Source organism: Podarcis gaigeae, assembly GCF_964106915.1.
Source record: "Podarcis gaigeae genome assembly, chromosome: 2".
NCBI lineage: Eukaryota > Metazoa > Chordata > Lepidosauria > Squamata > Lacertidae > Podarcis > Podarcis gaigeae.
The window spans coordinates 75204968-75219981 of NC_139679.1; the positions used below are offsets into that span (position 1 = coordinate 75204968).

Sequence of the window (15014 nt, forward strand, 5' to 3'; positions counted from 1 at the left end):
TGAAAAAAATTATCATGGCTGGAGGGCAGAGCACTTTCTTCCTTGTTTGTTCTGCTTCCCCTTCCCTAGCAAAGGTTTATGCACCATGTAACAAGGGATTGTTTGTAATCCCCAGATTGTTTGAGAGATGGGGGAAGCTTTTTATCTTGCTAAAGGTAGTCAAAGATGCAAAGGGACATATCTAAAATTCTAACCTGATTTTCAGCATGAGAAAGCACCTGTCTTCCCTATTGATAGATTACTGTAGCCTTTCTTGAACTACAACTCCCATCATCCCTGACCACTACTAAGCTAAGAATAATGGGAGTTGTAGTCTTACACCATGTGGGGACCTAAAGTTGAGAAAGGCTAGATTTATGAGCAGAATTTCTAATACTGTTGCTTTCCAAGTTTTGGCAACCTTCACCCAACCTTTCCCTGAAAGGCTTACCTGCACGAGTTAATGTCTTGTAGATGGGACACAGATAAATGCCTTTGGTTGGAGGCTTGCGGTTAGGCACAGGAACTAGCCACAGGACTGCCATTTCTGTGTACAGCTCCTTTGGCCGTGACTCTGCAAGCTGAAAGAACATGGGGTCCCAGCGAGCCCCTTCCAGAAACAAGCCATGGATATAACATCCTTCAGTAGGACGCTGAGTTAGTGCCTGCACAGGCTGACTCATCACCTAAATTGAGAGGGTGGGAAAGCAAGTTTTCACCAACCAACCAACCAACCAACCAACCAACCAACCAACCAGGTAAAAGAAATGTGCCAGTTTGAAACAACAGAAAAAGAAGCCTGCCTGTGGGATTGTATCAAAGGAGTTTGTCTGTATCTGAGCAGAAGGATTGTGTCTAGTTGGGGATACCTGTAGCACTATTCACATAACATAAACTACCAAATTTTTAAAAGTAGGGGTGTTCTGTGGTAATTGGGAACCACTGCTGTAGTGGTTTAAATGTAATGGGGGACTAGGAACCACAGGTACCTTTCACTTGCAAAGCTGACACTTGGGTTTTCAGTAGGTAAAAGGGTAAAAAACATCACTTGCTGAGCTTTCGATACAACATGATCCACTGACCTTGAAGTCAAAAGAGATGGTGTCTATGGATATGATAGACTTTCTGGCAAAGTTCTGCAGTGTCCCTGTTAGAAAAGCCTGTGGGAAGAAGAAGCCGCTTATCCAGAACACAGGTGGGATCCCTTTTTCAATCCATCTCTGCAAGAAGTCAATGCGCAGCAGCAGGTCGTTCACCCAGGAGGCCAAGGGCTTCAAGGAGGGATAGGCCTGTGGGAAGAATGGTGTTCGAAGAAGGGGCTGTTAAGTTTCTGTAAGTCCCAGTCCTTTGAATTGCTATGAGGCAAACCTTTTAAATGCAAATTAAAATTAACTCTACTTGGTCAGCCAGTAATCTATGGTGCTAAATTTCTACAATGTAAGCAAGAAAAAGTGTTTTTTAAGGTTTGGCTTCATCTGTACATCTGTGAAGTTTCAGTCTGGCTTGGCGTTCCTTATGAAAAAACTGACCAGTCATAGCAGCTAAGTAGTGTTAGAGGTGTTTCTCCCATTTTGCAAAACAACCTGCTGCACTGCTGCAACTACCAAAAACTGTGCATAGCACTCAGAAGTACCTTACTATTCCACATCTCCGGGACAATATTGTTGTATAAACTGATGGACATCAGTTCCAGCTGGGATGACATCACCACTAGGCCTTTGAGAGCTTTCAGCAGATCTTTTAAACTCGCTGCAATGACTGCCAGCAGACGATTGTATCTGTGCAAAATCAAGGCAGGTATTCTTGTTAAAAAAAAAAAGCAAACTAATCCAATGCTGTGATTTTAATAACATCTGTGAGCATATATGACTGCACTATTGTGTAAACTTGGGGATATCATGTTTAATTTATATGCTGGTTTTCAACAAAATTCTCAACCTTATATCATATGCAGCTCTGTAAAGGCTGTTTAAATTCATTTTCAGCGTAACTAGGTATTAATATGTCTGAAATAAGAATTGTGGGCAGGGGAGGGGGTATTTGTTTCTTTCCACATTTCAATGCCAGAAAAGTTATAAATAGTTCAGTTTTCATAACCTTAAGCTGAAACACAAATTTATGTGCTGTGAGGGTAATGTAAATGGGGTTTGTCCTCAAATGCCCAAATAGGTGGAGAAAGGCAGCTCCTGCCTCATTTACCTGCCTGCAGATCTATTGTACCCACCTGCTCTCCCTAGCAGTTGCTCCTCTACTAGTTTCAGTTTACTAAACTGTAAACTCTGAGAGGCACCTGCAGAGGAGTCTTGCAAAGAGCTGGGTTAAAGTAAGACTTGTACCTGATCACTTCCTGCGCCAAAACAGTGTTCATGGACTCCTCATACAGTACAGGATATCTCAACATTACTCTCTGCAAGTCAATGGGCTGAGGCACTTTCTCCAATATATCTTTTGAGGTCTCCTCCACAATCTAGAAAATGGATGGAAAAGACGTGGAAGGAACAGTTCGTGGGTGGAGAACTTCACAATAGCTTATTTAAACTGGGTGAGAGAAGACTCGTGTCTAAGATGAAAATTAAATTGTTTCTACTCTGTAATTTGTTTCTGCTCTCACATTACATATGCAATTTATACTGCAGCCAGGCTGTAAGGTCACCTAACTTTTAAGGTGGGTGCCTTTGCTCCCTTGAGATGTCTACTGTAAGACAGGTAGAGATCTTCACATAGCAAAGTAGTTCTGTAATGAGGACAACGCTATTCATTTTTTTTAAAAAAAAATATTCTGACCCTTCGCAATTCAAATTCTGTACAAAAAAGTGCTGAATTCTGTGATCTGTAGAAATTATGCACATTAAGTGCTGCTGAATATTCTTTATTTTGCATAACATTCTGCATGATTTTTAGTCATGGCCAAGAGCTGTCACTGCCCACTAGAACTCTTATTCTACTTCCTTCCTGAGACATTGCCCAAACACTTTTCAGGTTATCTTCTCAGCCATAAGGACAAGAAATGTTTTTTGTTTTAAAATGAAAGGGAAGATTCTCAGGGAGCTGAACTGTGCCCATTGTGGCATTCTGAGCCATTTCTGTTCTGCCTCTTGGTATACAGGCAGCTCTTTCTATTAAAGAGTATTTCTGGGCGGGGGTATGCACTAAGTTCATATTCCATTAGGGTAGCAGGTTTACAGACCTCTTCCCTGCTCCGCCCTCCTGCCGTTGATGTCTTTGGCTGAAGTTGAATAATGGCCCCAAGTAGTGCAAAAGTCTCATTCTGAGCAAAGGTGATGTTAGCATTGTCATGCAATCCAAATATCTCAGGCATGTCATTGAGGGGAAGGCTCTTGATGTACTGGATGTATCCCTATGGGGGGAAATCAACATGCAGAACAATGCGGAGGAATTTCTTTAAGAAAGACCAAAAGTAAACTACTGAAAGAAAGGGCGAAACGGTTCCAACAGTTATAAAAGAACACATTCTAATACGATTGTTCACCTACCAAGTTGTGCTTATGAATTATTATGTGTTTGCCTGGTTAACCTGTCACTCAGGGTTTCAACCAAAATTTGTATTTTGGAATAACTGTTACAACCCCTGCAACAGCATCGTGCATTTTGTTTCAGGAACAGACTCATCTGTGAGAGATCTTCCCAAATCTGATACAGACTCTTAGAAAAGTGGTTCACTTTTGAATCAACCAGGCACATACAGAATAACACACTCAAGACTAGTATAGGTTTAATTCTTTCTATAGTGCAGTGTGTTTGCCTACTAGTTTACGCAACTTACATTAAGGTCATAAGTGGTACTAATCTGTTTGTAGACACCAGATTCTGAGTAAGAAAACTCTGGATTGAGAACATCTGGGTTGTAGAAATCTTCCAAAATATTCATGATGCAGCGCCTGTCCCAGTCATCCGTCACCCGGCCTCCATAGTTAATCTCACCTGCTGTGTACTTCAAAACCTACAAAAGGACAAGGGCATAGAAATGGCAGAGGAGGCTGTGGCTTGGGTACAAGAGGAGAACAATTTGGGGCACTTTGCCAGCCCTCTTTTTCCATGCCAGAAGCCACTCTGAAGAACTGAAACACTCTGCAGGGAAAGAGCACCCATGCCAGAGATCACCTAGCTATGCATGAGTGCAAGTGCCTTCTGTCATGCACAGGGACTTTCAGATCCAAGTCTCCACCATCTACTTACACACGTCAATAATTTTTTTTTCTGGCTGGTTCAGCTACAGCATTAAAACAAGCACAAGCTTGGATTGGCTTGCCTCAACTACTCCAAACACATGGTGTCTGATGTTTTAATTTGTTGGAAGCCGCCCAGAGTGGCTGGGACAACCCAGTCAGATGGGTGACATATAAATAAGACATCATCATCTTTGTTGTTGTTATTAATATTAGACAGGGAAATAAGGGTACACCATGCTGAATGCAAGAAATGGATTTACAGTTAACAAGCATGGTAGCAATGGCTAAGAGGGTGCAGAAGGTTTGACAGTGGCTGGGAAGGCATGGCTAGATGGGCACAGTTTAATGTTGTTGTTGACAAAAACTGACTATTGATGAAGGCTGTGCAAAGGCAGATTATTTGGACCAGTCCAAATGAACCCAGTTTAAATATTTTGAGTAATTTAAACTGTACACACTATTCAGGCCCACTGCTTGGAGACAGATAATCCTGTCGCATCAGAGCATGTGGCAAGAGGGGCCTTAAGTATATTTTGCTGCAGCTGCTGTGTTGCGTTATGCTACTGCTTCTCCAGAGAACTGAGGAGAAATGGTGAATACGTTCCGCCAAACGTGGAACTTCAGGCTGTTTAGCAGTATTTCCAATAAGGCTAGAAGCACTATCTGACCCACTCCCCAAGTATTAGGTCACCTACATAATCCGTCTTCCTGGGAGGATTTTATTCCTTCACACACATTTTCTCACACCCCAGATATCACCCTTGGCATGCACCACTCTCCTACTTTGTAAGGGATGTTTTCATATTCATCCAGAAACATCTTCAGCTGGCTGATGCAGATGCGCAGATCTCCGTCTGTGAACTCATAAGGAATGTTGAACCCCAGTGGCCCAAACTTCCTCCTTTCCAGTGCATTCCCATGGAAGAGGCAAAGCGAGAGGAGCAAGGATTTGAACTCCGTAAGCTGCAAGATGCAGAAATAATGAGGACGTGCATTGAGAAAAGGGTCCTAAGTGTCACAGGATAAGATGCTGCTACAACATTTCCATTAACAGTTGCTTCTAATGAGCAAGAAAGGCATGCACCCCCCCCCCCAAAATCTGGCTGTACACCACTGTAACGTGGTACCCTTTGTGCAAAGAGGCACAGTAGCAGTGGAGAGGAACAGGGACTGATTCAGAAGCTTATGGTAACCAATCCCTTGGCAGGAGAAAGTTGGAAAATGGGACCTCTTGCCTTGGTACAGGAGTTCAGAAAGTCATTGTTCAGGCTTAAGTAAGATTTCAGAAGATTAGCCTTTACTCCCCGTGGTGGCTCAATGGTCATCTTAGATCCGTTCTGGAGGATGGACACTGGAAATTTGTTACTAGGCAGACTGGTGAGCCAAAGTCTGAAGTCCCGGTGCACCTAGGCAATTGAAATATGAGCCATGTATAACCTGAAAGAGTTCTGTTTTACTTTTTAGAAACACCTTTATACGGAAGAGTCTTTTCTCACTCCCATTAGAGAAGTGTTCCTCCATCACAAAGAGACCAGCAAATATATTTCTCATAGGAGGGAACAGTCAACGTTTCTCCTAAGATATCCTGCTTACTCCTGTGAGCTTTCAAAGACATCCTGCAATAAGAATGTGTAAGGAGAACATCAAGAGAAAGTGACACTTGCCGCGAGTTCCTTTGCAGAAGCAAAAAAATGCTCACTGGAGATTCTATTTCATCTTATTATCTTGCTCCCATATGGAGCCTCAAGATTCTGCAACTAATCTCTACCTCCTCCACCTTTTTTGCCCAGCTTCTTGTTGGCAGCATAAGAATGCTCTGCAAAGAAAGTAGAAAACTCTAGAAAGATTGTGCCTAACTACTGCTGTCCCATCACTTTAACAATTTTTCTACAGCTACCTATAAACATTTACATAAGGATCCAGGGAGAAACTTTATGGCTTCTGCTGAAAATGCACAGGGAAGCAAAAGCTGAAGTCCATCTGTGTGTCACCTTGTCAGGGTTGATGCCTTCAATGAGTCGTTCCAAAGAAGGCATCCAGCTTGGAGCCAGGTGGCAATTCTGGAAGAAGACCCACTTCCCACGCTCCATAGCACTGCGCATCATGGCTTCTGCGCGGGGACCCTAAGAAGCAACACAGAATGACACAGTTAGCCACAGGTCACTCAGGGTGGCTGTACTATGTCAGCAGGGAATTAGGGAAGGCAGAAAAACTAAGAAAGCTGAAAAAACTAAGAAAACTAAGAAAGCCAGGTGGGTGGACTAAAAGGGAGTTGTTAGGCACCACCAATCAGCTGATTGTCAGGGCTTGCATAACACTGTGCTCTAAAACCCTGGTGCCCATTGGGCCTTTTGTGTGCAGTGCCACACGAAAAAGGTCACCTGACAATGTGGCACCAGGTGATTGACAGGTGAGGTGGGGGATATAAGGATTTGGGCTGTCAGTTGGATCCAGTTCCCCACCCCTGACTTAGGGGCGTGAAGGTCACTTAGAGCGTTGTAGGCTCTCAAAGTCCATGTCTGCCTGCAGGAGACACCCATACAAGATGTAAGAAGGAATACTGCAGGACAGCAAACATGATTAAGAGTTTCACAACACTAACAAATTTATTATGTCATCAGCTTTTGTGGATCAGAGTCCACAAGTGTCATTACCCAGAATTCCTGAAAGCAGGAAAGTGTGTGAAACAGGTTTGCAGTATTTTGTAGTGGGTGCTGGAAGAGCTGAATTCAGCTCCCCCCAGGTGAAACCTTGTACTTAGACATGAAAACTCAGTGGTGGACTTGAACACATCCACTGCTCTTATATTTAGTTATCCACTCAAAGATAGTAATGGCAGGAATCTACTTCCAAAGTTCTTTGGAAAAGAACTACAGAGCAATTAATGAGGATCAGCCATGTTTTAAGGGATGTGCAGCACTATAGCACTGGAAACTTACTTGTCCCTGTCCAAGAGAAATTGCAGATAGTTTCTTAGAAAACTTCATTTCTTCAGCAAATTTATAGAGATCAGCAGCTGGGTCTGTGCCGGGAGAGAGGACGAAGATAAGAGGGGTAGTAGCGGCAGATTCCTTAAACACCACAGAGAGGTTTGCAGTCTGAAATGTGAATAAAGGCGGAATTTTTCTATTAAGCACTGGTAGTAGACAACGGAGAAGATATTTGCTCAGAGTCAGTGCACAGCGTTTCCCCGTCTTATGCTTTGCTATCTAGTGTTGGGAATAAGGCCATGGCTAGACTTGAGAACAAAGGCGGCAGGATGAGACAGTATGAGGTGATGGTTTTGCCAAACATCTATCTGCTCATCCTTCCTACCACCCACGCTCAACTGCTGGTAGCTACCTGAGGCTCAATGAAGGTCTGCCCCAAGTTGGCAGCCACAAAGTCCTGCATTGCATTGGTGACTTTGTCCCCTCGCAGGCAACGGAGGACCAGCAACTTCTGGAAGGCATCTAACTTGGCGTCCCACAGGCCAGGCAGATGCTCCCTGCAAGAGAGGAAAGGGCTGTGTCAGGTTTTCACATTTCACACTGAAAATGTAACAGGCATAGGGCAAGACGACAGGCTTCTCAGAGTGGATTTCGTGTGGTAACTATAATGGGATCAATCTTTGTGACAGATCACTTGATGGCTGTGCTCTAGCTCCACTGCTGGAGGCAATATGCCTCCATACACCAGATTCTAGGAATCGTAGGTGAGCAGAATGCTGTTACACTCCGGTCCTGCTCAGGAGTTTCCATAGCATCTGGTTGGCCACTGTGAGAACAGGATGCTGGACTAGCTGGGCCTTTGGCCTGAGCCAGCAGGGCTCTTCTGATGTTTTTAAGGGGCTGGCAAGGTCAGTAACAAATCTCTAGCCATTTTCTGGGCAGAATTACCACTGGCAAGCAGTGGGGGTGAGGCATGGGGAAGGGGGGGGGGCACAGCCAAACAAAAAACAGTACAGGACCTACAACCCTACTGGAAACTGAAGAGGAAATGTCACCTGTGAGGCTCTGCGCTGTCAAAAATTGCTCGGAAACCATTCAGATTTGCCACAAAATCATCTGCAAAGCTGGAAAAATTGTGTAGGTTGGTCAAGGCCAAGATATCATTCCATGCTCTTTCATATAACCATGCAGGAGCTGGATTATCCCGCATGGTCTTAACTGCACCACCAGAAATTAGGTATCGCCATTCATCCTGAATGTAAGAAAATCACAAATAATAAGACAGGAAGAATTAGACTTTCTGCTTGTGAAATTTCCTTCCATGAACCATGGCCAGAAGTGCCAATGTATGGAGGTGTTCACCTCTCTGGCCCACAGATGGCAGGCTTGTCAAAATGTTTGCAGACTCTTGACGAGGGACCAGTCAGCATGATAAATTGTCGGGCAGGGCAACCATCACTTCCATAAGGTATGTTTGTGAGGACAGTTCTGCACTGGTCACAGGTTTAAGAACAAAGGTATGTAATACTGCTCCCCCTTCCCAGAAACGTAACTTTCGGTGACACTACTTAAGTTTGTTAAGGATGCTGGGATTTGTAGTTCTACAGTTCCCAGTATTCTTTTTTTTGGGGGGGGGGGGAGGCCATGTGCTTTAAATGTGTGTTGGATGTGCCTTAGTGTATGGAATGGATTTGCCCCAGGAATATATGTCTGGAAGCACACCGTAGCAGTAGCTCTACAAGTTGCAACTGCTGTGGGGAACACAAACATTACATGGATGTTTTCTGCAGCAAACAGATGCTCCTCTGCTAAGGTAAAGGGAACTGGGTGCTTGTCACTTCTCTTTTCCATCTGAAACAGCCTCCCATATCCCTTCCCAAGGGTCACCCAGCCACCTCACCCCTTATAATAGATTTTCAGGAAGTTCATGGAGCTGCAGAGGGAAAGGGAAGGTGGGAATGCCTCATTCCATGAATTCTGTTCCATTCACAGAAAGAGAGATAGGATCAAGTTAGCAGGTGGTTGTCACACACACTTCTTTCTTTCTCTTTCTTTCTTTCTTTCTTTCTTTCTTTCTTTCTTTCTTTCTTTCTCTTTCTCTCTCTCTCTCTCTCTCTCTCTCTCACACACACACACACACACACACACACCTGGCATAATCAGGTTTCCCAGATGCCTGTATCTGAACATTCTGTGCCACCAGTGAAACACAGGGTGGTGCCTTCAACCAATTTTAATAGGTGATGCTGCATTTTATCAATGGGCTATGCTTTAAGACATGTTTGTTGTACACTGTGTAGTTACATGCTTTGAAAAGCAGTCTCATAGCAGTTCATGATTGTACAGATACTTGCTTAAAAGGGTCCGAGGACATAGTTTCACTGACCATGTCTATTTTCCCTTCATTCATCATGATCCGGATACAGACCAGAAACGCAAACATGAGCTTATGCTTCTCAAAGAGGCTCCGACACACATTGCTGTAGAGGCTGAAGGTGAGGTACTTATTGATATTTGCTATTCGCTTCTTTAGGGTGTCTGAAAATAAGAAATCACAAAATAACAATGCAGACAGTGAGTAGGAGGAAATGACCCACAATATTGCCATACACTTTAGCACTGTGTTCATTATTCAAGAGGACTTAGGCCCGCACTAGTGAGCCAGAAAAACTTCTCATGCCTCCTGTCTGGTGCTGGCATACTGAACACTGCCTGAAGAAATAAAAACTGCTAGGATGGCTGAAGGCCATTTAAAAGCCAAGTGCTTTGCACTGATAAGGATACCAAGTTAAAAGCTAGTGCTTTAAAATAATTCTCTCATACAGAGCTTGACAGTAGAACAATTTAGATATGGTGAGGGAAGGGCAGACGGCATCAGGAACACCCGCATCCTTGGATTACATACTAGTTCTACAACATAAATGGCTGAATGTTGCTACCAGCATCACCTGAAATGATGACCATCTATAGATTCAGTAAAGTGGATTTTTTTCCTGAACCCCATACAGAAATAATCTAGGATCAAGCTGAAGTTCATTGTGATTCTGTAACTCTGGCAATAAACTAGTAGGGGCTGATTATGATCCATAATGAGTAGATGTACTCTTAAAAGGTTTGTGTGCCAATTTTATTCCAGCACTGAGCTGTACTGGATACTGAAGTGCAAGGATGAACAAATCTCCAGTCCTTCAAAAGTCTGAACATCTTCCAGAAGAACTGCAAGACCACCTATTAATTTTGGGATGGCTTGTAACAAACATAACGGGATATAGCATTTGGGATACCAATACATTACATTTTTACTTAGCTGAGGTTACTATCCTAAGGCTAACAACTTTACTATGCAAACATAATACTTTAGAAACTCTGAACATTCGGACTATGAAATTGTTGTTTTAGTGTTGATCAGAGTATGGCCCCTTCCAACTCTACAATTCTATAGTTCTAAGTGAGACACTGAGGGGTTTGGGATGGGATTCTCTTCACACACAGCACATTATCAGAGGTACCTGCTCTCTCAGCATTTGCAATTCCTGTCAGAAATATGTTGAGGAACCATTCCAATGAATACTGGTACATGGGATCGACATTGGCCAAGTCTGAGACACAGAAGAAGAGGATCTGGGTGCGGACAGCCACAGGCACATACTCCAGCCGGGTGATGTCAATATCCTTCTCTGTCTGTTCAGCTACCTTCACTTTGGCCTGCAGGAGATTCAAGACCGAGACAAAATGCACCATTCCATATTAAGTCAAAACAAACAGCTGACAGGGTGTGGTGGAAGTGCAGATTAGTCACCAACCTGAATCTCCCCTGCTTTTAGCTTGGATGCCTCCAACACTTTGATAAGCTCCAGATCATCAACAGGGTTCCCCTCAGAAGAGCTCAAGCGGTACAGGATCTGATCTTCTATCTCCTTCAGCTCCTGTCGCATCTTGGCATTACTGACAATCAATTGGTTCTTGGCCTCTTCCAAGTCAGGCCGCTCTTCAGCTACCACTTGGCCTAGCAGCTGATCCTCTAAGCCACTGTAAAACGAATAGAAGTAACCACACATATTGCAATTTGAACAACAAAGGGTCATATTGAATCTTCATGTTCTATTAGAGCTTGGTTTCAGACTTTCCCCAGCTGCAAACTGCCTGCCTAGCAGGGCTCAAATTCACAGTTCCATCTATCAAGATTGATGGGATGCAACCTCTGTCTCAGAACTACAGGTGGGGAAAAGCAGCTGACATGATTAAGCCCAAGGAGAGTATCAGAACACTTGCTGGCATCAGCAATGAAAAGTAGAGCTGGTGTTACCTGGGGGATAGGGTGAAGTTAATCAGCGTAAGCTTGGTGGACAGCTCTGGTGTGTAGTGGGGATTAGGTAGGTTGGTGGTGATGTACATCTTGAAGTCCTCATGGTATGGAATGATTGTGTCTCCCAGCTTCAGCACTGTGCTACCTTGCTGCTTATAGGTCTGTATATCAGGAAAACAAGTAAAAAGAAGAAGCAACAAACATCTGTGCAAACAAAAGAGACACAATTCTGTAACACATAGTAACACAACTTTCATAGCCAACTCTGTCCAACAAATTCATGTTATTGAGAGTGTACAGATAGTGTGGCTTGGGATGGGCAAAAGTAGGTGGTAATGGTGAGGCCAGAATGGAATTTTGCAGAATTTCTGGGCTAGTATCAGTCTACAACCAGAAGACAAATTTGCACGTCTCGGCATCAAAGCTGCTTCCTAGTCCCAGTTGGTCCAGCACATCAACACATATTAACAAGCATTTCTCTTTCCTTCATTTTATGGATGATAACAGGGGAACAGCAGCTAATAGAGGCAAAACCAGCTGTCAGGGGAAGAAGTAAGCCTTCTCCACCCAAAGCTTCTCAACTACAAATCTGCACCTTTGTTACCCCAATTCACACAGAAGATGCCAGTTCTTAAAGATGAAAGGCATTCCAACATTAGAGTAGCCCCTTCACTCAGTGCTGACAGCAGAAAAGTTGTCAGTGCCTGCTAATACTTTATCAAACAGGCATAGACAAATCAGAGGCACCTGTTTTAGCAGGACAGGTTCAAGGGCCGGATCCAGTTCTTCACCAACATTCTCCAGTAGGAACGGCTTTCCAAAACGAATGGCATTCTCCAAGCTGCGCAGGAAGTCCCGATCACTGAGCTTAGATGTATCTAACCCACTATCTCTCTCCTGAAAAACAGAGAAGGTGCAGACAAACTCAGTACAGGTGATAAGTGGGGTCCTGCTTGTGTGAATGTGGAACAACAAATGGAAAATTGATTAAAAGAAACATGGGGTGGGGGTGGAGAAATCTTGAGTATAAGAATCCACTTTGTTAATAAATTGAACACAGCGAACACCCAGACCTGCGACTCTCCAATGTGTGAAAGCAACCAAAAGGAACACTTGTGTGATAACCACTTTCACTGCTCCTATTTCTTCATGATAACAGTTCAATGCCCCGTTCTGCTTTTGCTTTTTGATCACGGTTTTTCACATTGCAAAATCAATACTCAGAATTGGCAGCTGAACCTTGAAACCCATGAAGTTTGGTTTTCTGCTTTAAAATTCTTAAACCATATTTCCATATTTCCATATTTCCTGAAGGAAAGAGCAGATTTTTAAAAAAATAGTAATAATAAGATAATCAGAAGATTCAGATAACAAGGGTGTATATTTTCTTACATTTGCATTTATAGTTTGCAAACTGGGAATTTTAACAGTGAGGTGTAAACAACATGCCTTTATAGGAACAGAACTTCAATCTCAGAGATAGGATGGGGTATCAAATCCCCTGGTACCACTGAACTGGATTAATGACTTTGCAGAAGCAGAAGCCCTTACCAAGTTTTTTATCCATTTGTTGGCTTGTCCCTGGGGGTCTATGAAGAGAGTCCAGCGCTGAGAGAACTGAGTTATCATTCCATTCTCCACAGACAAGGTATCATTGGGTAGACCTGCAATCTGAATAAGAACACATCATTTTAACAGTAAACACAAATTCTGCGTACTCTGCCCCTAAACAAAACTGCACTGGCAATAACATACCGTATTTTTCGCCCTATAGGACGCACCATCCCATAAGGCGCACCTAGTTTTTTGGGGGGGAAATAAAGGGGGGAAAAAATTTTTTCCCCCCAGGCGCGGGGCTGGGGCGGGGGAGGCCCGCCGGAGCTTCCCCTGACCCCAGCCCCCAAACAGGCAGCTCTCTGCAAGCCGTGGGAGCCCAGGGCTGGCTCCCGCCGCTTGCGGAGAGGTCCGCGAAGCCTGGACGCGCTGAGCTCAGCGCGCCCAGGCTTCCGCATGCAGGCACCTCTCCGCAAGCAGCGGGAGCGCTCCCCCTGCTTGCGGAGAGGTCCGCGAAGCCTGGAGAGCGAGAGGGGTCTGTGCGCACCGACCCCTCTCGCTCTCCAGGCTTCAGCGAAAGCCTGCATTCGCCCCATAGGACGCACACACATTTCCCCTTCATTTTTTGAGGGGGAAAAAGTGCGTCCTATAGGGCGAAAAATACGGTATGTTCTGCAGCAAGGAAAATAAATTCATGTAACCTGTGCAAAATATGTCAATCAAGCAAATTTTCCATAATTTAAACTTCTGCTAGCGGAGAAGAGGACAAGGTGAGATGTGCAGTGCAACCCATTGTATAGTTATTCTGTGATTCACTTCTTCTTGAGTTTTGTCTACAATGGAATTAGGGCCCAGGAAACCAAAGCCATGTCCACATAGCTGTTCAGGGAAGTTTTTAATATTTAACGCTGTATTGTTTTTAACACTTGATTGGGAGCCGCCCAGAGTGGCTGGGTATAAATAATAAATAATTCTTCTTCTTCTTCTTCTAGCTAGGATTCAGCCCCACAAGTTAAAGTTATTCAAAGCATGGGAACACATTTCAAAACAATTCAGTCAGTGTATACTGTTAAAATTACCTGCCACGATCGGATTTTCACTGGGTCTCCAAGTGTGCCTATCAGGTTTGGTTCTTTTGTGTGTGGAACATTATACGTCTCAAGCTTACTTATCCATTCATCATAAAGTGAATTGCGGTATTGACCCTGCAAAGGAAAACTATGCATCACTGATATTAAATCAGTATTACAGTTAGCTAAATTAGGCCAACATGCTGAAAAAGAGAATTGAGGCCCACATTCTTAGCTGTTCCAATGGATTGTCTAGCATTTTGTTCACACAGTAGCCAACAACATACCTATAGGAAGCTCATGGGACATGAGTGCAACAGCACTCTCCCCACTTGTGCTCCCAGGCAACTGGTATTCAGCAGTTCATCACTGCTTGGCGCAGTGGGTTGATGCTGAGGAGCCATCCTCCCAACGCTGGTGTTGCTGCTGTTTACAGTGTGGTGATGGGACAAGGCAATGGTGAGATTGGGGCTACTCTGGTGCTCCTGCTGGGGAGCCTGTGAAGCCCCAGTTCTGCTGCTATCCTGCCCCTGCACTGACCTGTTAAGTGGCAGAAATGCTGGTGTCAGGAGGGCGGTTCTGCAGCGCAGCCCACCGTGCAAACCACTTCTGTACACAGCCATCGTGACTAGTAGCCACTGACTGCTTTCTCCTTCATGGATTTATCAACATCTCTTTCAAAACCACACAAATTGGTGGCCTTTACTGCATCACATGGTGGTGAAAGAGAACTTCCTTTGGTCTTTCCTAAATTGTCCAACATACAGCTTCATTGGATGACTCTGGGTTCAAGTATTAAGAGAGAAGGAGAAAAATTCTCTCTATCCACTTTCATCTACACCCTGGATAATTTTCTATATTTCTATCATGCCCTACTCCTTACTTGTATGTTTTTTTCAAAACTAAACTGTTCCAGCCCTTTCCTAATTTTGGTTTCCCTTTTCTGCACCTTTTCCAGGTCTACAATAGCCTTCTTGAGATGAAG

At 43.9% G+C, this 15014-nt stretch overlaps 1 protein-coding gene across 1 annotated transcript in view; it reads right to left on the minus strand.

Annotated features, from left to right (window-relative positions):
• DNAH1 (dynein axonemal heavy chain 1) overlaps positions 1 to 15014 on the minus strand; it is a 116532-nt gene that overhangs the window by 479 nt on the left and 101039 nt on the right. Inside the window, 19 exon segments of the mRNA XM_083726716.1 lie at positions 431 to 665; positions 1062 to 1268; positions 1613 to 1757; positions 2316 to 2446; positions 3167 to 3337; positions 3764 to 3940; positions 4953 to 5132; positions 5405 to 5575; positions 6161 to 6292; positions 7109 to 7267; positions 7512 to 7656; positions 8155 to 8351; positions 9486 to 9637; positions 10609 to 10804; positions 10903 to 11128; positions 11406 to 11566; positions 12153 to 12302; positions 12957 to 13076; positions 14039 to 14164. Of these exon segments, the coding sequence (XP_083582842.1) occupies positions 431 to 665; positions 1062 to 1268; positions 1613 to 1757; positions 2316 to 2446; positions 3167 to 3337; positions 3764 to 3940; positions 4953 to 5132; positions 5405 to 5575; positions 6161 to 6292; positions 7109 to 7267; positions 7512 to 7656; positions 8155 to 8351; positions 9486 to 9637; positions 10609 to 10804; positions 10903 to 11128; positions 11406 to 11566; positions 12153 to 12302; positions 12957 to 13076; positions 14039 to 14164 (3181 nt within the window).